Source organism: Notolepis coatsorum (genome assembly GCF_963971535.1).
Source record: "Notolepis coatsorum genome assembly, chromosome: 7".
Lineage (NCBI taxonomy): Eukaryota > Metazoa > Chordata > Actinopteri > Aulopiformes > Paralepididae > Notolepis > Notolepis coatsorum.
Window position 1 is genome coordinate 5641386 of NC_140171.1, and position 25554 is coordinate 5666939.

At 44.3% G+C, this 25554-nt stretch overlaps 2 protein-coding genes across 2 annotated transcripts in view; one reads left to right on the top strand and one right to left on the bottom strand.

Annotated features, from left to right (window-relative positions):
* Positions 1–25554, top strand: part of LOC311232594 (tripartite motif-containing protein 14-like) — a gene marked incomplete at both ends in the record, with an annotated part of 407443 nt that overhangs the window by 348180 nt on the left and 33709 nt on the right. The gene's annotated exons all lie outside the window — the stretch shown is intronic.
* The window catches only part of aplf (aprataxin and PNKP like factor), a 34501-nt gene that overhangs the window by 3173 nt on the left and 5774 nt on the right, over positions 1–25554 (bottom strand). Inside the window, exons 5-8 of the mRNA XM_084319422.1 lie at positions 17443–17755; positions 14838–14961; positions 5425–5621; positions 1210–1496 (exon numbers count right to left, since the gene is read on the bottom strand). Of these exons, the coding sequence (XP_084175548.1) occupies positions 1210–1496; positions 5425–5621; positions 14838–14961; positions 17443–17755 (921 nt within the window). The remainder of the gene's footprint in view (positions 1–1209; positions 1497–5424; positions 5622–14837; positions 14962–17442; positions 17756–25554) is intronic.

Genomic DNA, 25554 nt, shown 5'->3' on the forward strand with positions numbered 1-25554 from the left:
TCGGCGCTGTCGCACAAAATCGTGAGATAAATAATCCCTTTACCAATTGCATGATAAAGTTAAAGGAACACGCCAACATTATGGGAAATGCACTCACCGCCTTCTCCAGGGTCAGACGAGAAGATAGATACTAGGGCTGACCCCTATTAATCGATTAGTCGACTAATCGGTCGAAAGGAGCCGTAGTCGACTGGCCAACATCTTAGTCGAATATAATTTAAAAAAATAATTAATATATATTTTTTTATTTTTTTTAAATAATCTTTTCCAATAGAAGAGGCCTAGAAGCGTGGCTAACGCTAATGGCACGCATACCAGAGGCTAACTGCCTACGAAAACAGGATTTCACCCATCTAATGAACACAGTGCTAGACTAGACAAATATCAAGATGTATCCATCAGTGGACCAATTGCATGCTTTTGCAGAGGACAAGAAGCCTTCAGTTGACTCCTTCAGACATTAAGCACCCCCCACAGCCCAAATGGAATGATACATTTATTTTACATTTATTTTTTTATTATATTTTTTTTTTTTGTAAGTCGACCAATAGTCGACTAACGGCAAATTTTGGCCAATCCTAGTCGACCATCAAAATCCTTAGTCGGGGACAGCCCTAATAGATACCAGAAAGCTATCTGACTGCAAGCTAGCATAGCTTAGTTTTAAGCTAGGTTTAGTGGTTGTGCTAAGCTAGGCTAGCTTGCAGCCGGATAGCTTTCTACTGAACGCACAGAGAGGAAACTGGTCTCTATCTTCTTGTCTGACTCTGGAGAAGATGGTGAGCGCATGGGTTGAACATAATGGTAAATGGTGCATTTATATTACAGCTTTTATCCAAAGCGATTTGCGCTATTTGTTCCTCACATTTGACCCATTCACTGACACATTCACACACCGACGGCGGAGGCGACCATGCAAGGTGCCAACCTGCACATCGGGAGCAATTAGGGGTTAAGTGTCTCGCTCAAGTACACATCGACGCGCTGCCCGGGAGGAGCGGGGATCGAACCGGGAACCTTCCGATTACCAGACGACTGCCCTACCTCCTGAGCCACTGTCGCCCCACACTGTTGTATAGAACTTTGTTGCTTTGGATAAAAGCGTTCAGCTAAATGACTAAATGTAAATGTATTAGTAAATGTAAGCGACAAGTACTTCAGACGTCATAAATAAACGTTGACCTTTGAACCCTATTGGCCTCTAGGTACCTGTAGCATTCTTTCCCGTACGGACAAGCCGTCCTGCGCTGAGCTCTGGGCTGGGCGGAGCCTGAGCTAGAGGCGCAGTTTGAGCCGCGAGACTCCGCCTCGTCGTCGTCCGGCTGTCCATGTTTGGACTTCCCGTCTCGGTCCTGGGACTCGGGGACGCTAGCCGTCTTCGTGGCGTTTCCGTCGGACGCGGACACTTCTCTTCGTTCCTCTTCTACCTCCATGTGGTCAGAATCCTCTCCGCTCTCGACCCTCTCTGTCGCCCTCGGCCGCCTGGCTTTCTTCACCTGCACAGATACAACAAAAAGGCGGGAAATAATAAAATAGTAATGTTGGGAATCACCAAAATATGATATATATATATATTTCTGTAGTATATATTATGTAATATCGCAATGTTTTACGTGCCAATATTATATTTATAAAGTGACGCCAAGTATCAATATATATAGTAAAAAATATATTAATAATAATAATAATAATAATAATTAATAATATATCTTTTTTTGGTCTTTATTAAATATAAATAAATTCAATATTATTAGTATTTTTGGGGGGCTTGACAATCCCATTTTACGGCAATAAAAATGACTGGAATGAGGTGAACAGACTTTATCTTATTAGATCAAACGGATGATTGTATATATTTTGTTATTTCGGATGTTAACAAAGTTTTCCGTTGGGGACATAATTTGCAGTTTAAAAAAGGTAATACATCTCTAAATATCACAATAGCGTGATATTACAATATCGTATTGAGGGGCCTCTGGTGATTCCCACCCCTATTTTCAAGTAATTGTATCAATCCTGCGTGAAATATATTCTAAAATCAAATCAAATCAAATGTATTTGTAAAGCCCGACAACACACGTCAATGTCCCCATAGGCCGCCAAATAAATAAATGCAACACTCCCAGACATACCCCACGCGAAGGTAAGGAAAAACTCACAAAAAACCTAGCAATAGGAAAAAAGCACCACAGGCAATGTGGAGGAGAGAAACCTTAGAAGGGCCATTCAAGGGGGGGGATCTCCCTTCTTAGATGTTGGTGATAGTAGTGTTGCTATAAAACAGGTGAAAAACGTTGGTAGGGGAGCTCCCGTAGCTCACCGCATATCTCTGCGCTATTTCTGCGTCGGGGAAAACCATGCTCGTCACGGATCTGGGGGACACGAGTTCGATTCCCGGACCCGCCGTCATTTCTCAGAATGTCTTCCCCTGCTCTACATCCCATTTCAACCTGTTTCTGTCGGTCATGCTTGACCAGAAAAGCGATAAACGCAAAAAAAAAAAGTAAAAAAAAAAAGAAAAAAAAAACGTTGGTAAGCATGTACATATACGTGTAATGAAACACAAATAAGTACATAAGAACATTTTGAAAGATTGAAAATAGAGCTGATGACAGATCCATTTGAGGTATGGGGTATTTGAGGTATTCTATACTGTATATATTCTCCTTCAATCATGAGGATTTATATTCGTTTAATTATATTAGAAATGTGGGTGAAGTGAGTTGAGGCGGGTTTGATTAACGCAGACGGCTCTTCATGGCATTAGAGCAGTGGTTCTCAAACTACGGGTCGTGACCTAAATTGGGGTCGCGGGTAGGTGACAGTGGGGTCACGCATTGGAAAGTAATGTTTTTTTTAAATATTTTATGTTCTGGCAACATATTTAGGCTAAATATGCCTCGTTTTATAAATGTGTATTGATAACATAGTGCTGTAATTACATTTTCTAATAAATATGCATGATCAAGTTTAACAACGTGTGCTTTTATTTTGATATTCCACGTCGAAATAATGCGATGCATTAAGTGTGGGGTCCCCCAAAAAGATTTCCTAAATAAAATGGGGTCGCGGTATGAAAACGTTTGAGAACCCCGGCTCTTCACGGCATCAGAAAGACGAGGGGAAGACAAAGTGAGTAAAGTACGTTTTACTAGTACCATTTGAAGATTTTCTTTTTTTGTATCCACTTTTTCTCCCATTTTCTATATTTTCTCCCATCCCAATTTCGTATCATCCAATTCAACCCTCCCCTGTCACGGACGCTGTTTCTTGCCTCCCACAAGCCGGCTGCAATGTGGACCAAGTCATACATAGCACAAGTCCCCTCCGGTACTTGAGGTAACAGCAGTCGCATCTTTTCACCTGCGCAGCTCGATCTCTCAGTGGCGAGGAGTAACGCGTGGGAGGCTCACGCTGCCCCCGACACTTCCTGATTCTACTGCGCAGGCGCACCAACTGACCTGTAGGAGTCGCTGTCCACAACGCCCGATCCCCACCCATCAGTTTCCCTCCCCCTAATACGGCCAATGTGTATTAGTATGAACGACCAGCTAAACTGAAAGCAATGTGGAGCGCTGGGCTCGAACAGGCGAGCCCAGCATCTCCGCATTCGTGGCGAGCGCCTTGCCCACTACGCCACGTAGCCGCCACCATTTGAAGATTTTCAAAACATTTTCAATACTATTTTAATATAATTGCCTAGATAATACCATGAATTGAGATCTATGAAATGTTCCGGTCGCACTATGAAATGTTCGTTCTGAAACAGGCCTGGTTGTGACTCAACACACTACTGACTAGGGCTGTCCCCGACTAAGGATTTGGATAGTCGACAAAAAATTGGCAGAAATGTGCAGATAGTCGACTGGTAGTAGACTACACCCCTGAATGCAATTTCTTTTTTAATATATATACTTTTTTTCCTTTTATTTATTTTTTGGGTGTGGGGGTACTTAATGTCTGAAGGGGTCGACTGAAGGCTTCTTGTCCTCTGCGAAAGCATGCAATTGGTCCACTGATGGATACATCTTGATATTTGTCTACTCTAGTGTGTTCATTATTAGACAGATGAAATCCTCTTTCAGTGCCTCTGTGACTATTTTCTTAAGCATATATATATATATATTTTTGCATTTGACTAAGAGGTTGGCAGTCGACTACGGCTCATTTCGATCGATTAGTCGACTATTTGACTTCAGACATTAAGCACCCCCCACAGCCCAAATGGAATGATAGAAAAAAAGAAAAAGAAAAATATATATATATTATACGTTTTCTTTTTTTTGTCGACTAATAGTCGACTAACGGCAAATTTTGCCCAATCATAGTAGACTATCCAAATCCTTAGTCGGGGACAGCCCTACTACTGACACAGATCTGGTTGTGACTCAACACCACTCTGGTTGTGACTCCACCCCACTGACACAGATCTGGTTGTGACTCAACACCACTGACACAGATCTGGTTGTGACTCAACACCACTGACACAGATCTGGTTGTGACTCAACACTACTGACACAGATCTGGTTGTGACTCAACACCACTGACACAGATCTGGTTGTGACTCAACACCACTGACACAGATCTGGTTCTGACTCAACACCACTGACACAGATCTGGTTGTGACTCAACACCACTGACACAGATCTGGTTGTGACTCAACACTACTGACACAGATCTGGTTGTGACTCAACACCACTGACACAGATCTGGTTGTGACTCAACACCACTGACACAGATCTGGTTGTGACTCAACACCACTGACACAGATCTGGTTGTGACTCAACACTACTGACACAGATCTGGTTGTGACTCAACACCACTGACACAGATCTGGTTGTGACTCAACACCACTGACACAGATCTGGTTGTGACTCAACACCACTGACACAGATCTGGTTGTGACTCAACACTACTGACACAGATCTGGTTCTGACTCAACACCACTGACACAGATCTGGTTGTGACTCAACACACCACTGACACAGATCTGGTTCTGACTCAACACTACTGACACAGATCTGGTTCTGACTCAACACACACTACTATCCAGCTGAGGGCACCACAGAGCCTGTACTCTTTTAAAGAAGGCCTGAAAACATATGTTTCAAAAGGCCTTTGATCGCTATTTTTATTTTTATTTTTTTGTGCTGTTGTCTTTCATTTTCTGTTTATACTATGTTTTTAACTTTGTTCTATTTTTATTTTATTCTGTATTTCATTTCTATTATTATTAATAATTATTAAAATGTTTAACTATGTTTTAACCCTGTAGCACTTTGGGATCCTAGTGAACGAAAAGTGCACTAAAATACAATTTATTATTATTATTATTATTATTATTATTATTATTATTATTATTATTATTATTATTATTATTATTATTATTATTATTATTATTATTATTATTACTAGACACTCAACTGCTTTGGACTGGGCCTCCTCCTCTCCATCGCTCGACCTCGTCCTCTTCCTCGCCCTTTTCCTGGGTCTTTGCTCCGCCTCGCTGCCGTCAGACTCCTCCCCCGAGGGGCTCCCGGTGGCCTTGGCCCGTTTGGGCAGAGCGCTGGCTCTGCTGGCTGGTGTTGTCGCTGCCTTCGCTCTGCCCGTTTTCCCAGCTCCTGCAGGAGAAGGAGGCGTGTTGGTGAACACATGTCACAACGGTGCCCGCCAAACCCGAGAAAAGTCGGGTTTCGTCGCCAACCGCTGAGCGCCAAACTCGACATTTCTCGGGTTTTGATCATCTGATATTTTTCCTTTGATCCCTGTTCTTTTTTTCTTTTTCTTTTTCTTCTCCCTTTTCCTCCCATCCCAATGTTAGTCATTATGCCAATTCCTAATCCCCTTCCTGGTCGCTGCGCACCTACCCCCTACAGTCGGTCTGGGAGAGTGGAGGCTATCACATGCTTCCTCCGACACATGTGTAGCCAATCAACCGCTTGCTTCTTTTCACCTGGCAGCGCCGACTCTCACTGAGAGGGTGTAACGTGTGGAAGGATCACACTACCCCCCTTAGATCCTTTCCTCGCTGAGCAGGCGCCCCGACCGAACTGTAGGAGTCGCTGTTTACTACGACCAGGACCCACCCCACCGGCTTTCCCACCCTCTAACACTGCCAATTGTGTTAGTACGACGGCCGGCCAAGCCAGAAGCAACGCAGAGAGCTGGGCTCGATACCAGCATCTCCTGCGTAGGTGGCGAGCGCCTTGCCCACTGCGCCACCCAGCCGCGCCCTTTGATCCCCGTTCTAAACACTTGCTCGGAGCTGCCTACGTTGGAATTGCAATGCCGATCGAATCCCGCCAGGTGGCAGTATCGTCTACCTTTTGAACTGGGGATGTCAGTTGTCTTCCAGTGCTGTGTTACCTCCGGCTGCTTCCGCCTCGGAGTGGATCAGGACATAGCAATCGGGAGGAAATTTGGTGCCTCAGAGCTATTCTTTGCCATATGGTAGCCATGCCCAATATACACAAGTAATTGCGATCGCAATCGGACGACTGGGATTTATTCATTTTGGAGTACCTTCTGACTGAGGTAAGGTCTATCTTAGGTAACCTGCTGGTATTTTACCAGACCTAAAACATGCTTTTGGTAACGATCGCAGTTTCGAGTTAAAACGACGCCCCACCCCCCCTTGATGATTTTGTGAAGACATATATATATGGTATATACTTTTGATTTGGAAGTATTTGGAGTTTCAGGCGAGCAAGCAACCCGAACGATTTGGGCATAATGCATATAACGCGTCATATCTCGCAATCTATGAAAAAAGACTGGATTATTTTGGAAACAGCGCAGCGGTCAATGAGTTAACGTGTGATTGCGGGCTTTACAAATACATTTGATTCGAATTTTGATTTGATTTGCACAACAGATGGCTCTCACACACACACACACACACACACACACACACAACCAGATTCTATCCTCTTTCTTTTCTCACGCTCCTTCTTGTTTACACTTCATGTATTTTTTCTTGTTTACACTACTCCCGTTTGAGAGATGGAATGGAGTCCTTCCAGGAGAGGCGTGCGAAGTCCCCGGGTCTCGAACACCATGTTTACTTCTCCGTCTCCGTATGCACTTAACTGTACTCTCGCTTTATATACGCGTGAAGGTAAAACAGCCCGAGGCCATTTCTCACACACACACACTCTCACATCGCGGAACACGGGCGTGGATGAATAACAGTTAACGGTAACATCTGTAACACAAGACTCTCAAGGTTTGTCCTTCCTCTCGACTAAATATTATGGATTCATTGTCAGCTGTAACGTCACTAACACAGCTACTCACGGTCCGTCAGCCTACCGCTCCTGATGCCGTGTTCACACGGTGGCCACTTAACCCTTTCGCTGCCACACTACCAAAGGGTTAACCCGTTCACTGCCACACTACCAAAGGGTTAACCCTTTCACTGCCACAATACAGAAGGATAACCCTTTCACTGCCACACGACAAAGGGTTAACCCTTTCACTACCACACTACAGAAGGTTAACCCTTTACTATCACACTACACACGGTTAACCGTCTGTAGTGTGATAGTAAAGGGTTAACCTTCTGGTAGTGAAAGGGTTAAAAATTGGTAGCGGTGTCAGTCGAGGGTGCATGTCCTGTCCCTTCTATTTCACATTGTAGCTTTGGGATTCAAAGATGGGGAATTCGCCATCCTAAACTAGTTGCTAGTGATGATAATACAAATTATTCCTTGAAATCATGTGTCACAAAAAAAGCCATAATTATGTTGTAGAAGCAAAGGAAGAGCCGCGTTTTGACAGGCTCAGCATCTGGTTTGAGGATCTGTGTCAGGAGACGGTTAAACGTTTTAAATATCTAAACGTTTACTGCGCCGCATTCTCATCCGTGTCGATTTAGATTTTGCCGTGAAAAACGATTGAAATAAAATGGAAAAATAATGATAACCGGTTTGTCATCTACTGTACCACCACAGTCTCAACGCAGCATTACATAAACATTATAGAACCGGCCATTCATCATCAACCATTGTGCTGCCTGATGTATTAATGGATGTAATTTATCATTTAAATTAGCAACACGCCATCGCAAAGGGGAAAGAGCTTGGTAATTTATTTTATAACGTTATGATAATTATAATGTTCATTTATATTTTCTGATCGTCCTCGCTTTGTATGCTGTGCTTGTTGTTGTTGTTGTTGTCACTTGTGGCGATGCGGATCGTACATCCTCTCGTGTCCTATCCAATCAATGTATTAATTTGTATGTATCTGGAGAATGGAGAGGGCTACACACACTAAGTATCTGTTGTTGAACTACACTTCCCATGCGAGCAAGAGTGAAACAACACAGGTTTGATCCATACAGCTGACCGCATTGAGTACTATATGTGGACCTAGTTCATTGTATATAGACTGTTTGCCCTGAAAAGCTAGGCTTTTGTTTCATTATAGAAACTAGCATGGACCCCCATGCGTTACTCCTCGCCACTGAGAGTTCGAGCTGTCTGGTGAAAAGATGCGACAGGCTGCCTCCTCGTGTACCGGAGGGGACACGTGATGCAAGGCTTCTATCCCTGGACCTAAGTGTGCTGAACCTTTCTTTCCTAATACTGTTCTTCAGTCTTCTGGCATCTTAGCGTATTCATTTGTCATGAGTCCGGTGATCCTCTCAAAGAATGTACCACTTAATGATGTTATTATAAGAAATCCTAAAAATACATCCTAGAGTCATTTGAAACTATGTTATGTTTTCATTCATCCTTTTACATCAAATCAAACTACAGCTTCCCAAGATTTAAACAAGGAAAGAACACAACCTGTTCCCATGTGTACAATCTAAGTACTAAAGAACACAACCTGTTCCCATGTGTACAATCTAAGTACTAAAGAACACAACCTGTTCCCATGTGTACAATCTAAGTACTAAAGAACACACCCTGTTCCTGTGTGTACAATCTAAGTACTAAAGAACACACCTGTTCCCATGTGTACAATCTAAGTACTAAAGAACACACCCTGTTCCTGTGTGTACAATCTAAGTACTAAAGAACACAACCTGTTCCCGTGTGTACAATCTAAGTACTAAAGAACACACCCTGTTCCCGTGTGTACAATCTAAGTACTAAAGAACACACCCTGTTCCCGTGTGTACAATCTAAGTACTAAAGAACACACCCTGTTCCTGTGTGTACAATCTAAGTACTAAAGAACACACCCTGTTCCTGTGTACAATCTAAGTACTAAAGAATACACCCTGTTCCTGTGTACAATCTAAGTACTAAAGAACACACCCTGTTCCTGTGTGTACAATCTAAGTACTAAAGAACACAACCCGTTCCTGTGTACAATCTAAGTACTAAAGAACACAACCCGTTCCTGTGCGCACCATTTAACCCTTTCACTACCACACTACAGAAGGTTGCTATAGTATAGATAACATTCAGCCACTAGATGTCGCACTAGAGCACCAGCAAGTCACTTATCCAATCAGGTGCATTCCACGTGGGGGAAATGGGAAGTAGGGAGGAGATACATGAAACGCAACATGTAAACAACAACATTCATTTTGGACCTGCCAACATATTTATATATATATATTTTTTTAAACTTTTATTTATAGCATTTTCAGCTTTTTCTGGCCACGCAGGACCGATAGAGGGAGAGAGGGAGAACGGGAGGAGAGGTAGGGAAGACATGCGGCAAATGGTCGCCGGGACTGGGAAACGAACCCGGGACGACCGCTTCGCCAATCAGCGCGCTATGTGGTGTGCTACTGGAGCGCCCCCTGCCAAGATATTTTAATTTATTATACATGTAAACAACACAGTAATATTTTGGGGACGAACATTAACGGAGAGCAATAGAGATCAAGAGTTCAAAGCATGGGTCAACCTTCTGGACAGAGCGGAGCTAGACCTAGGTCGATCTTCGCCAGGCTTGTTCAGTTCAAAGACAAGATGGCCGTCGTGCAGAGAGGGCCAAAAGGCTGCAAGGACGTGTATATCAACGAGGATTATACGGAGGGCGCGGTTCGACAAAAAAGGAGAGAGCTCTTGCCGGAGGCGAGGTCTGCGAGACGCAGGGGAGACATCGCGTCCTTGAGGCATGGCAAGTTAATTGTCCGCCCATCCGCCCAAGAGCCCGAGACATGTCCCGTCCCCCGAGCCCGTTTCCATTTCCGAGCGAGGTTGAACGGCCTCAGCTATAGCCTACTTTCGCTTTTGTGCCCGGCAGCCTCTCCGACTCTGACTGCTGCTGTGACCTCGCTGTCACCCTTCCCCCGAACTGTGAATCACTAAAGACACTTTCTAACCGCTGCTGTGACCCATTGTCGCCTCCATTTTTATGTTGTAAACACTGTGAATCGGAACGTGCAATGTTACTCACTGTGCCTTTTGTATATCTCTTATATCCTTTAAAAAAAATCTATTTTTACCTTATTTTTTTTAGCACTCGCTTGTATTTAATTTGAAATGATTTTGTGTGATTTTGTGTGAAGGGCGGACTAGCAAAGTAAGATTTTGATTGTACGGCAAAATGTCTGTTTAACTGTGCACATGACAATCTTGAATCTTGAATCTTAAGTCAATGTGACAATAAGCCTACCTATGACGAACACACTAGGCCTACCTAGGTGATTTAATGGTAGGCCTTCAATGACTTGAGTCATTCACTTGCGCGCTTTCTTGATGTTCACACAACAGGTTTACATAGCTTTCATTTCTGCCTATATGTGGGAAGGCCAGGACAGCATAAATGAAGAAACGTGATTTAAGTTGACAAAAACCTCTGCCGATACAATCTAATGATAATCTAAATATGTGCAACAAAGTGATATTCATGTTTATTGATTCAACATAGCCGTTTATCTTTGATAATGTATGACAGGCTTTTGCCCCAACCGGGATTCAAGCTGTGAAAACGGCTGCAAGAGAGAGCCGTTCAGCACCTTGGACAGCGTGAGAAATGCACCCATTTCAGTGGCTGTCACTCTGTTACACCTATACGCGGCTGGCCTTCGCGGGCCACGTAGGTGTGTGTGCGAGGCACTATGCGGTGTGCCACGAGGGCGCGCCCATTATGCATACTTTTGACAATAAATAAAATAAGAATTTGTTCTTACTTGCTTGCCTGGGTAAATAAAGGTTAAATAAATGTAAAAAAAGAAAATACATATTTTTATTTTTTGAAAACCGATACCGATCATTTCCGATATTACATTTGAATGCCAATATCGGACATCCCTAGTTCATGTGGAATGTTGGATAAGGTTACTGAAGAGAATAGAGAAATGTATTTGCTGGGTGATTTAAATGTGGACTGGTTGTCCGATAACTGTTCCCTGAAGAATATGCGTATATCTACTGCTGATACATGTGGATTATCCCAATTAATGTCTCAGCCAACCAGAATCTCTATTAATCAGACTGGAGCCAAGTCCTCGAGATGCATTGATCACATATAATACTAATACTCCTAAGTAAGTTGTTAGAACAGGTTGTTTTTGAGCAAATTCAGCGTTATTTCTCTCAAAACAAGCTTTCTCTTATTCAACCTGTACTGCGATGCTCCAAATGGCTGATAGCTGGCTTCGCTTCAATTGACAAATCCTTGCTTGTAGGCACACTAGTAATGCTTGATTTTAGTGCCACTTTTGATTAGTTAGACTATGACCTTTTAATTAACAAACCCACCTACTATGGTTTTGGACACTGTGCCATTTTATGGATTAGGAGCTACCTGTCATCAAGGTCACAGAGATGCCATTTCAGCCGCACGTTATCAAACAGTAGGAATGTAAACTGCGGAGTTCCCCAGGGGAGCTGCCTGGGCCCGCTCTTATATTCCATTTTCACAAATGATATGCCACTTGCTATTAGAGATGCATCCCTGACCGTGTACGCGGATGATTCTGCTCTTTATTATGCTGCTCACACTTGTACAGAGCTCAAACAGGTTTTGACTAGGGAGCTGAACAGCATAATACAATTGGATCAAAGCTAAAAGAAAACGTGTGCTGAATCCATCTAAAACTGTTGCCATGCTATTTGGCTCAACGCTTAGATTAGCCCAAGATCCTCAACTTAATTTAATCATAGAGGGTCAACCCATTCAACAATTAAAGAAGACTAAGCTATTGGGACTATGGCTCGACAGCACACTGTCCTGGTCAGACCATATAAATAACATTGTCTGTGCATCAGTAGCATCAGTAGCAGCAGCAAGAAGATGTGCTCCTTTTCTTCCATCTGTGTTGTTGAATCAAATTGTTTGCTCCTTGGTTCTCCGTCATCTGGATTATTGTTCAGGAGTGGGGTCATCTGCTTCAAAAGGCCTTCTCGGGAAGTTACAAATTACACAAAACAAGGGAGCAAGACTTGTATTGGGGTTGCTCATCAAGGGCTACTGTTGCTGAAATGCATGAGCAACTAAAATGGCTGAGTGTGGAGAAAAGACGGTCTACAAATTCTTTCACAAGGTAATTCATACTCAAGACACCTGAATTTATCTTTAAGACTATGAGGGCTACAGTGCAGAGAAACGCACGCATGCTACAAGAGCGGCCAATAGAAGGCAGATGACTCTACCCCCTACCTAGAACAAATGGCCTGAAAAACACTGTCAATTACAGGGCTGTGGGGTCATGGAATAACCTTCCAAGGAACATTCAACACGGCGGGACTACTACTGTAATGCGCTCTATATGTTGCCGTTGGCCAGGCCTCGCTGTCGCGTCTTCAGCCGGTCCAAAACGCTGCTGCTCGGCTGTTGACAGGGACACGCCAACGGGAGCACGTCACTCCTGTCCAGGGGTGTAGCTCCAGATTCTGGGCCCCATGAAAGAATGTATTTGTAGGCCCCCAGTGAATGCGAGTGCGCGTAAGCGAATTTTTTTTTTGCCATTTTTTTATTGATGAAAATGCATAATATGGTTTTCACCTATACATTCGGATCAGCAGTTCAGCACCTGCACTGTTGGTGGGTGAGCCTAGTAAAGGATGTCGCATTGCGTTCATCTTCAATGAATGGACCAATGCAATAGTCTACCAAAGCCCCCCCTCTCTCTCTATATATCTCACACACACACACTTCAGAAAGAAACATAGTATCAATGAGAGCTTCAATAATACACCTGAGTGATGTCTAGTAAAACATTTTTTTTTTTTTTTTTTTTTGGGCCCCCCCCAGTGCTGGGCCCTTGGAATCATCCTAAGCTACCCCCCCCCCCCCCCCCCCCCCAGCTACGCCCCTGCTCCTGTCCTCGCCTCCCTTCATTGGCTGCCTGTGCAGTTTAGGGTCAATTTTAAGATCCTGCTGTTTACTTATAAAGCAATGAATGGTCTGGCCCCGCCCTACCTCACCGAGATCCTGCACCCCATCACGGTCTCTGAGGTCTGCTGACCAGTCCCTCCTGGGTGTCCCTAAATCCAGGCTAAAAAACAGAGGGGGCCGTGCATTTGTGGTTGCAGCCCCCAAACTGTGGAACGAGTTGCCCCCCCCCCCCCCCCCCCCCACATTAGGCTGTGGCCCCCAAAGCTCCCAGTGTTTAAGTCCCATCTTAAAACACATTTGTTCTCCCTAGCTTTTAAAAAAAAATTAGTCTGCTGCTGTAATTTTGTTTGTAGTTCTGTGTACTTTGTATTGTGTTTATGTGTTCTTTTGACTATATTATGGTTTTTACTGTGAAGCACTTTGGTCAACCATGTTGTTTTTAAATGTGCTACACAAATAAAGTTGGATTGGATTGGATTCGTTCCATCAGTGGAAAGGCATGTTTTAAGAAAAGACTCAGAATCCACCTACATTCTTTAGTCTAAATAGAATGAACATGATTGTATTATTTTTCTGTCTTTGAATTTTTAAATAATAAAAAATTCTATGACAAATTAAATAGATTTTTATCTTTTTGTTATTAGGATTATGGATTGCTTGATTATGTATGTGTTTATGTTTTATGTTTGTGTATGTCTGTCTTGGACCCCAGGAAGACTAGCTCGACGTCAAGGCGTCCAGCTAATGGGGATCCTTTTAATAAACAAGATCGTTGCAGCCCTACAATGAATGTAGATTCAAGTCCTGATGCTGTGATTTCCAGCACAGGAGACACAGTATGTTTATAGACATTGATTTAAAGGTGCTATAGATAACATTCAGCCACTAGATGTCGCACGAGAGCACCAGCAAGTCACTTAACCAAAATCAGGTACATTCCACGTGGGGAAATGGGAAGTAGGGAGGGGATACATGAAACGCAACATGTAAACAACAACATTGATTTTGGACCTGCAAACATATTTATTATACATGTAAAAAAAATATATCTAAATTATTATTCTACATAAAAACGTTATCTATAGCACCTTTAACTGTCCAACATCACTGGAACAGCACAATATACTGTAGGTTCTGTTTTAGGGTGGATTCTCTCTCTCCCCCACTACCTCCCTCCCCCTCTCTCTCCCTCCCCCCTCTCCCTCTCACTCTCCCCCCCCCCCCTCTCTCCTTCCCCCCTCTCTCCCCCACTCCCCCTCTCTCTCCCTCTCACTCTCCCCCCCCCCTCTCCCCCACTCCCTCCCCCCTCTCTCTCTCTCCCTCCCCCCTCTCTCTCTCTCCCTCCCCCCTCTCTCTCTCCCTCTCTCCCCCCCTCTCTCTCCCTCCCCCATCCCCCCCCTCCCTCCCTCCCCCCTCTCTCTCTCCCTCTCACTTTTCCCCCCCTCTCTCTCCCTCCCCCCTCTCTCCCCCACTCCCTCCCCCTCCCTCTCCCCCCTCTCTCTCTCCCTCTCACTCTCTCCGCCCCCTCTCTCTCTCTCCCCCTCCCCCCCCCCCCCCCCCTCTCCCCTCTCCCCTGGTCACGGTACCTTTGGCAGCAGAGGAAGGACTCTGGGGAACTGCAGCGCTGGCCGTCATCCAGGCAGGCAGGACCCTTCTCTTGGGTTCAGGGGGAGTCACCTTCATCCCCCCCGCCTCCCCCTCCCCCTCCCCCCCCTCCTCCTCCTCCTCCTCCACCTCCTCTGATGGCGTCGTCTCCGCCTGGAGAAAACAAAACAGAATTTAAAAGATGAAAAGAATACCGTAGTGTGTGGAAAACGACAGTATCTAAAGATATCGCGTGGGCTAGCCGACAGCAACAAGAAGCATCATTGTAAGTGCTGCTGCATAACTATTCTATATTTTATAATTCATTGATTAATGATTTATTTCTTATTTTCAAGCATAAAGTAATAATTAGATAAATAATGTGATGCATAAATAATTTGTTGTAAAAAGCTAAATTCATTGGTCAACAGTTAAACGTGATGGGCACAGAGTCACGAGAGTGTCACATTTAACCGTCACATTTAACCGTAGACAGAGAGAGCGGGTGCGCTGATGGACAGTCGAATTTGATATTTTATGGACGTCTGGCGTTTGTAGCAGACGGTCAAAACAAAGGTATTCCATATGACAAGAACTCAAGAAACTCTTTTCCTGACAAGCGGCCAACGAGTTTTCACGGCGTGAGAGGGACGAGGATGGTGATGATGAGCCCAAGACAATCATCATCATACTCGTCTGGAAGGCAGATCGCCAGAAAATGAATAAAATGGTTTGGGTTTTTTTTCTCGTCATAATCTACTGTATAACGGCTAACAGTTATAGTATCTCTAAATAGTAAAAAAAAAAAAAAAAAACGTTTGTTAAAAAAAAAAAAAAAAAAAGCAGTTTGTGACACAGTCACAAAATGCAGCCAAACCTTTTTGGACTCAAATAAGCACATCTTCTTCAAATATTTTCACGTTCATAATGTGTAGAAATCTGAAAAATGACAGAGGGAGACTTGTGCCAGGAACTGCTGGGCTCGGTCACGTGTATCAATGGAGCGCGCAATTCATAGTTGGAGCTGTCCAGGGTTTAGTATGTGCACATACATTTTTGATTACGTTTCCCTCAGCACTCTGCCAACTCGTTCTGCCATGTTTTGGTAAAAATAAGATGGTGCATTTATTTATTGATAAATATCGATATTTAAAATTTTTTTCTTTTTATATATATATATATATATATATATTTCTTTTTTGATCCACTTTTTCTCCCATTTTCTATTTTTCTCTCATCCCAATTTCGTATCATCCAATTCAACTCTCCCCTGTCTCGAACGCTGTTTCATGCCTCCCACAAGCCGGCTGCAATGTGGACTAAGTCATACATAGCACGAGTCCCCTCCGATACTCGAGGTAACAGCAGTCGCATCTTTTCACCTGCGCGGCGCGCTCTTTCAGCGTCAGGGGTCTGCGCTTTGGAGGGGCGCCGCCCCCATCGCTTCCTGATTCTACTGCGCAGGCGCACCAACCAACCTGTAGGAGTCGCTGTCCACAAGGCCCGATCCCCACCCATCAGTTTCCCTCCCCCTAATACTGCCAATGTGTATTAGTACGGACGACCAGCTAAACTGAAAGCAATGTGGAGCGCTGGGCTCGAACAGGCGAACCCAGCGTCTCCAGTATTCGTGGTGAGCGCCTTGCCCACTGCACCACGTAGCCGCCCCATATATATATATATTTCTTATTTTTATTATTATTTAAACAACTAATTTATGTTTATTTTGCAGCCATTCTTTGTCGTTGCCGCCATCTTTAGTGTTACAGATTTCCCCATTCAAAACCACGACAGTGATCCTTCTCATGTTACAGACTACAGTCTGGTCTCTGGGTGTGATGGAGGAGTGCACTGCATGTTGAATGCACAGTGCAGAGTTGCAATTCAACTGAATTTACATGAAACGGGGATGTTTTAACTAAAACATGCCACAACACCTAGTATTTTAGTATAGTATAAAGTATAATATATATTTTTGGAATAACTTTTCTTTTTGAAACATGCAAAAAAAAACGATTAGTGGATTTCACGCAAGTTATCGATAAATCGATAAGTGGTCTCAGACTTAATGTTGTTCCTCACATTCACACACCGATGGCGGAGGCGACCGTGCGAGGTGCCAACCTGCTCATCGGGAGCACTTAGGGGTTAAGTGTCTTGCTCAAGGACACTTCGACACGCTGCCCGGGAGGAGCGGGAATCGAACCGGGAACCTTTTACGATTACCAGATGACCGCTCTACCTCCTGAGCCACTGTCGCCCTTTGGGATTAGGATTCATTTTAAAACTTTTGAAAATATATGGGGTTGTCTAAAAAAGAAAATTCTAATTGGTCTTATATGGTTCTTCGTTGCCATGGTTACAACCATTATGTCTTTCCTCGTGCTGCAGACGGACCTTATTTGAAGAACCAGGGCTGTCGGGTTCCCCGTCCTCCACAGCTCTCAGCGTCGTGTCCAGGGACGCCCTGCCCCGGTCCTGTCCGGTCCCAGCGGGTCCGGTGGGCTCCAGGGAGTGGGACGCCCTGCCCCGGTCCTGTCCGGTCCCAGCGGGTCCGGTGGGCTCCAGGGAGTGGGACGCCCTGCCCCGGTCCTGTCCGGTTCCAGCGGGTCCGGTGGGCTCCAGGGAGTGGGACGCCCTGCCCCGGTCCTGTCCGGTTCCAGCGGGTCCGGTGGGCTCCAGGGAGTGGGACGCCCTGCCCCGGTCCTGTCCGGTTCCAGCGGGTCCGGTGGGCTCCAGGGAGTGGGACGCCCTGCCCCGGTCCTGTCCGGTCGCAGCGGGTCCGGTGGGCTCCAGGGAGTGGGACGCCCTGCCCCGGTCCTGTCCGGTCGCAGCTGGTCCGGTGGGCTGATCTGGCTCCATGTTGGTTTCAGGAGAAACAGGGAGACTCTTGGGTACACCTGCCTCTACTTCAGTGTGTCTGCAGGGCATTGAACACATTAACTAGGGCTGTCAGTTTATCACGTTAATTAGATGAATTAATTACACAGCAAATTATCGCGTTATGAAAATGTACTCAAAATGTATTAATTTTTTTTTTTTTTTATCTCATTCATTCCATAAGAAGGTAGAATACACATTTACAGACTTTTTTTTTTATATGGTCCATTTGCATGTTCTTGCTATCTGATTCTAGGGACATCTATGGATCTCAGGGAATGTATTCCCAGTGTCAGAAATACTGTGTCTGTTACTAGGCTTGAGTAAATTGTAATGAACCAAATGAGAATATCAATAAAAATTTTTTTATCTTTGACTGTGAATAACACCATGCTCAAATTGACCAGACCTGAAAAATCTAAGCAAATAAATAAAGGGAAGATGATTAAACAGAAGGTTTTGTAGATACAGTAATGAATTCTGCCATCCGGACACATGCCATTTGAAATATGATTATAGAATATAAGGCCTAATATGGTTATGCGATTAAAATGTGATTAATTAGATTAATTAATTACAAATCCTGTAATTAATTAGATAAATCTTTTTAATCACCTGACAGCACTAATATTAACACATAACACCTGCCTCTACTTCAACCTCTTGACTTTCTGCAGGGCATTGAACAATATTAACACGTCACATCTTTCAAGGAACATTTATTGGTCAGACTTGGAGACCAGGCTGTAAAACTGCAGCAAAGTAAACTGGAATTTAACCAGTTTAACAGACACAGACAGACTGCATTTATATAACGGCTTTTATCCAAAGCTCTTTACAACTTAATTATACCTCACATTCATTCACACACTGACGGCTGAGGCAACCATGCAAGGTGCCAACCTGCTCATCGGGAGCAATTAGGGGTTTCTTGCTCAAGGACACGCGGCCCGGGAGGAGCGGGAATCGAACCGGGAACCTTCCGACTACCAGACGACCGATCTACCTCCTTGAGCCGCTGTCGCCCCCATGTAACACCAACAAACTTCCAAACGGCTTCGCAATACAACTACATACGTTGATTTAAATGTTTTTTTTTTAAAGAGAAGAAAAGACCCACTGACCTCCACTGTAATCGCTAACAAATGCTAATCATTTCTACTTCCAATATTCATAAAACCAAAACAACGGCACAAGCGCTTTTTGGACGCACATAGATTGGGAGTCTCACTTTAAGTGTCCATTCCAGTGGCGGCTACGTGGCGTAGTGGGCAAGGCGCTCGCCACGAATGCGGAGACGCTGGGCTCGCCTGTTCGAGCCCAGCGCTCCACATTGCTTTCAGTTTAGCTGGTCGTCCGTACTAATACACATTGGCCGTATTAGGGGGTGGGAAACTGATGGGTGGGGATCGGGCGGTGTGGACAGCGACTCCTACAGGTCGGTTGGTGCGCCTGCGCAGTAGAATCAGGAAGTGTCGGGGGCAGCGTGAGCCTCCCACGCGTTACTCCTCGCCACTGAGAGATCGAGCTGCGCAGGTGAAAAGATGCGACTGCTGTTACCTCAAGTACCGGAGGGGACTTGTGCTATGTATGACTTAGTCCACATTGCAGCCGGCTTGTGGGAGGCAAGAAACAGCGTTCGTGACAGGGGAGGGTTGAATTGGATGATACGAAATTGGGATGGGAGAAAATATAGAAAAATGGGAGAAAAAGTGGATAAAAAAAAAAGTGTCCATTCCAAAGCTTTTGATCTAACAAAAATTTTGCATCCAGACGATGAGTCACCAATGTAAACAAAACACTGTCCCTGCCTGAAGACAAAACACTGTCCCTGCCTGAAGACAAAACACTGTCCCTGCCTGAAGACAAAACACTGTCCCTGCCTGAAGACAAAACACTGTCCCTGCCTGAAGACAAAACACTGTCCCTGCCTGTAGACAAAACACTGTCCCTGCCTGAAGACAAAACACTGTCCCTGCCTGAAGACAAAACACTGTCCCTGCCTGAAGACAAAACACTGTCCCTGCCTGAAGACAAAACACTGTCCCTGCCTGAAGACAAAACACTGTCCCTGCCTGTAGACAAAACACTGTCCCTGCCTGAAGACAAAACACTGTCCCTGCCTGAAGACAAAACACTGTCCCTGCCTGAAGACAAAACACTGTCCCTGCCTGAAGACAAAACACTGTCCCTGCCTGAAGACAAAACACTGTCCCTGCCTGAAGACAAAACACTGTCCCTGCCTGAAGACAAAACACTGTCCCTGCCTGAAGACAAAACACTGTCCCTGCCTGAAGACAAAACACTGTCCCTGCCTGAAGACAAAACACTGTCCCTGCCTGAAGACAAAACACTGTCCCTGCCTGTAGACAAAACACTGTCCCTGCCTGTAGACAAAACACTGTCCCTGCCTGAAGACAAAACACTGTCCCTGCCTGAAGACAAAACACTGTCCCTGCCTGTAGACAAAACACTGTCCCTGCCTGAAGACAAAACACTGTCCCTGCCTGAAGACAAAACACTGTCCCTGCCTGAAGACAAAACACTGTCCCTGCCTGAAGACAAAACACTGTCCCTGCCTGAAGACAAAACACTGTCCCTGCCTGTAGACAAAACACTGTCCCTGCCTGAAGACAAAACACTGTCCCTGCCTGAAGACAAAACACTGTCCCTGCCTGAAGACAAAACACTGTCCCTGCCTGTAGACAAAACACTGTCCCTGCCTGAAGACAAAACACTGTCCCTGCCTGTAGACAAAACACTGTCCCTGCCTGAAGACAAAACACTGTCCCTGCCTGTAGACAAAACACTGTCCCTGCCTGAAGACAAAACACTGTCCCTGCCTGTAGACAAAACACTGTCCCTGCCTGAAGACAAAACACTGTCCCTGCCTGAAGACAAAACACTGTCCCTGCCTGTAGACAAAACACTGTCCCTGCCTGAAGACAAAACACTGTCCCTGCCTGTAGACAAAACACTGTCCCTGCCTGAAGACAAAACACTGTCCCTGCCTGTAGACAAAACACTGTCCCTGCCTGTAGACAAAACACTGTCCCTGCCTGAAGACAAAACACTGTCCCTGCCTGTAGACAAAACACTGTCCCTGCCTGTAGACAAAACACTGTCCCTGCCTGAAGACAAAACACTGTCCCTGCCTGTAGACTGAATCAAGCGTGTACCGTGTTGGTTTGTTGGGCCACATTCAAAATAACGCTGGGCCACATTCAAAACCCCCACACGCTCCCTCTTGGAAAGATGAAATATCGGACGTGTAAATTAATATCATGTAAAACAGGCTGTTTAAGCAAAGTGCAGAAAATTACATTCATCTCGCTATCTGGACACAGTAGAGTCTTTAAACTAAAGGCCCAATCTAATTAAAAAAAAAAAAAAATTAGGCTTTCTGTATTTTTCACCCATCCCAATTTAGTCGTTATGCCAATTCCCTTCCTGGTCGTTGCGCGCATTGCCCCACTGCGCATTGCCCCAGCCACTTCTTTTTCACCCGACAGCGATGAGTTTCACTGGGGGAACGTAATGCATGCAGAGGTTCACGCCATCTCCCCCAGATCCCCTCCCCTGCTGAACAGGCGCCCCGACCGACCAGTAGGAGTCGCAGATTACAACGTCCAGGACTCATAACGCCACCGGCTTCCCACCTGCTAACACTGCCAATTTTGTTAGTAAGGACGACTGACCAAGCCGGAGGTACCGCTGACAGCTGGATTCGGTCCCAGAGTCTCTGCGGTGGTAGGCGAGTGCTTAGTCCGCTGCGCTACCCAACTGCCCACCCAACCTATTGTTTTTGACCAGTAAATGTGGGGTTTATTCACATTCTTTAAGAGTTTGATCTGTAATTGGAAAATAAGGGTGTGTGGAGGGGGGTCTTGGGTGGGGAGATGAGATAAGATATATAGAAAGACATGAATATAGACAATACAATTAGATGTGTAAACAATATAATTTACTCTGAATATAAGAATATGATCAAGTAAACAGTGTACTCAAAATGTTTGTATGCCCTATCAGTTATATTATATGTTACAATAAATATGTTTTATGTATAGTATCAGAGGTTACAGCACCCAGTGTCAAGTCAAGTGAGGTGAGCGCTACTACTACTACTTTTTTCACAATAAATATGAGCAATTAAGAATTAGAATCTAAATATATACTATGAGTAAAGTAAAATAAACAGTATACACTGTTTATATACTGTATGCACAGTGTGCACAGGGGGTGTAGGCTGGGGCAGTGAGGGGGGGGGTGAGATGGGGCAGAGCGGGAGTGTTGTGGGTAGGAATACTACTAGGAATGTCCGATATTATCGGCTGATATTGGCATTAAAATGTGATATCGGAAATTATCGGTATCGGTTTTCAAATATATATATATATATTTTTTTTTACATTTATTTAACATTTATTTACCCAGGCAAGCAAGTAAGAACTAATTCTGATTTTATTTATTGTCAAAAGTATGCATAATGGGGGGCGCCCTCGTGGCGCATACCATAGTGCCTCGCGCACCTACGCGGCCGACCCGGGTTCGATCCCAGCTCCCGTCGTTATTTGTCGCATGTCCTCCCCACCTCTCCTCCCGTTCACCCTCTCCTCTGTCGGTCCTGCGTGGCCAATAAAAGCTGTAAAAAGGCTAAAAAATAATTAGAAACAAAGAAAAAAAGTATGCATAATGTTGTGTTAATTCCACAACAAGAGATATGTAATGTTAATTACCTGAAATTATTCCGTTTTTGGAGGGGGGGGGGGGGGGGGGGACCCTGCATATATCGGTATCGGTTGATATCGGTTGATACTGGTATCGGAAATTAAGAGTTGGACAATATCGGTATATCGGTATCGGTAAAAAAGCCAATATCAAACATCCCTAGTTGTGGGTGTTTATGTTTCATTTTCTGTTCATCTTTTGTGAAATGTGTGTGAACATTTTGAATGCACAGATTTATATTTAAAAGAAATTACAAGCTCTGTGGATGTATTATTATAGGATTACCCTACATAGAAATGTTCTCTATACCCTGTGACCTATTCCAAGGTGAAGTCCAAATTAATTACATGAGTTTAAAGGAAACAAATAGGTGAATTATTAATGTTGCTCTTTCTATCATTCATCACCTCCCAGACAAGAGGCCAACATGCTGACAGAGCGATCGATAACTTTCACCAGACCGAAGCCAAATACTTCGCTTGGCAGATTGACAGGAGTCTGTGAAGGATAAAGATAGTGAGACAATATGACCCCAAATTGTGCCTAATCAACAATATGAGAGTGGACACTAAAAGTATTAAATGTCCCCTGTCTTATAAATTGCCTTTTCCAGTGTTTAGCATTGTTTTCTAGCAATGGGGGTTTGTATCAATGGGGTCTGTGTCTCTAATTCTCATTTTGGCTCATCAGTCTAGTCTCAAGTTCACGAGATCCTCCCTCACTGAACTAAGCCGTTCTGATTTGATTGTTTTGCCGACGTGAGTAAGGCACTGGTTGTAGTCACCGCCCATAATCAACAATTCAACAACAAGTGGAAATACTGACACTTCCGCAAACGCGTTGACGTGCGCGGGTGCTGACAGAGACAGCAGAGAACGAGCGAGCAAGAGGGAGAGGGAGAGGGAGTGAGAGTGAGAGTGAGAGAGAGAGAGAGAGAGAGAGTGACACGGAGCATTTACACACACACACTCAAATATCATTGCGCACGCTCCCACGCACGCATTCCGATCCGTGCAATAATATTCACAGGGGTATATATTGTCATTTGAAACAAGTTACCAATGCATTGTCCTGTGGGATTATGCCCCCCCCGCGGCGAAATTAATTAGTATCCCCCTCAATCTCTCTCTCTTTCTCTGCCAGTGCAGACTGTGGGTGACTGTCACTCAAATCGCTTATGGGCGGAGCCCAGCCCAAAACAGCTTGAAATCTTGAAGTGGAAAAATGCTGCTTTAGAGTACTTGATTAGAAAAAATACTTTACAGATGTGTTCCATACTCACAGGAATTGTGTAAAGTTGCCCAAATAGTGAAAGGAATAGCAAGACATGTCCCCTTTAAGTATTAAGTATCTAGGAGATAAGAGCAGGATAAGATACCTAGGAGATAAGAGCAGGATAAGATACCTAGGAGATAAGAGCAGGATAAGATACCTAGGAGATAAGAGCAGGATAAGATACCTAGGAGATAAGAGCAGGATAAGATACCTAGGAGATAAGAGCAGGAGATACCTAGGAGATAAGAGCAGGATAAGATACCTAGGAGATAAGAGCAGGATAAGATACCTAGGAGATAAGAGCAGGAGACACCTAGGAGATAAGAGCAGGATAAGATACCTATGAGATAAGAGCAGGAGACACCTAGGAGATAAGAGCAGGATAAGATACCTAGGAGATAAGAGCATGAGATACCTAGGAGATAAGAGCATGAGATACCTAGGAGATAAGAGCAGGATAAGATACCTAGGAAATAAGAGCATGAGATACCTAGGAGATAAGAGCAGGATAAGATACCTAGGAGATAAGAGCATGAGATACCTAGGAGATAAGAGCAGGAGATACCTAGGAGATAAGAGCAGGATAAGATACCTAGGAGATAAGAGCAGGAGACACCTAGGAGATAAGAGCATGAGATACCTAGGAGATAAGAGCAGGAGATACCTAGGAGATAAGAGCAGGATAAGATACCTAGGAGATAAGAGCAGGAGATACCTAGGAGATAAGAGCAGGAGATACCTAGGAGATAAGAGCAGGATAAGATACCTAGGAGATAAGAGCAGGATAAGATACCTAGGAGATAAGAGCAGGATAAGATACTAGGGATGGGCGTGAGTAATCGATTACTCACGGCTATGAGAAAACTCAATCTTAAATTATTAATAATCTTTATGAAAAGAAAAAAGAAAAAATCAATTTTCATTTTTTACATATTTGTTTCACATGTATGTCTAAAATTATAACTGTTTGTTGGTTTCATTAAAGGGAACATGTACTATAAATGTCATTTTTCAGTCTCTAGCATTGTATTATAGTAATAGGAGTTAGTATCAATGTGTTTTAGTGTCTAAATACCATATTGGCGGATTGCTCTGATTCAGCTCAGATAATTTCCTGCTCCAGTAAATTAGTCCATCCTGATTTGAAGGCCTGAGTCACGTCATTCAGGCTCTGGGTAGAAGACAGTGATGTGATTGGCTCTGTGGTTGTAGCTAATGCCCTCCCACAATCTACATAGACGATACACGCAGACTAGACAGCGAGTGGAAAACCACTTCCTCATACTGCGAGGCAGTGAAACCCGACACCTCTGCATACTCTGGAGGGAGAGAGAGAGGGAGAGACAGAGAGAGGGAGACAGAGAGAGAGGGAGGGAGCACTTGGGGGGGGGGGGGGGGACCTGCCGCGCCACACGGGAGAGGGGAGGAAGGGAGCCCCCCCCCCCCACAAGCTGCCGCAGGGAGAGAAAAAACAAAAGGAAGAGACGGCCTGTCTTTTTTTTTCTCTCTCTCTCTCGCACCCCCCCCCCTCTCTCTCTCTCTCTCTCTATCTCTCTCTGTCTACCAGTCACAGACTGTGTGTACTGACTGTCACTCAAAGTGCTTATGGCCAGGCCATAACAGCCTGAAATCTTGAAGCTGGAAAATGATGGTTTTGAGTACTTGATTAGAAATATAAAACAATGCATTTTAAAAAAAAAAAACCTTACAGATGTCTTCAATAGACTAACAGGAATTGTGTAAAGTTGCCCAAATAGTGCTAGGAATAGCAGTACATGTCGCCTTTAAACATACGTGAATGAACAAAATTTAGTTTTAATAAATATTTATTTAAAT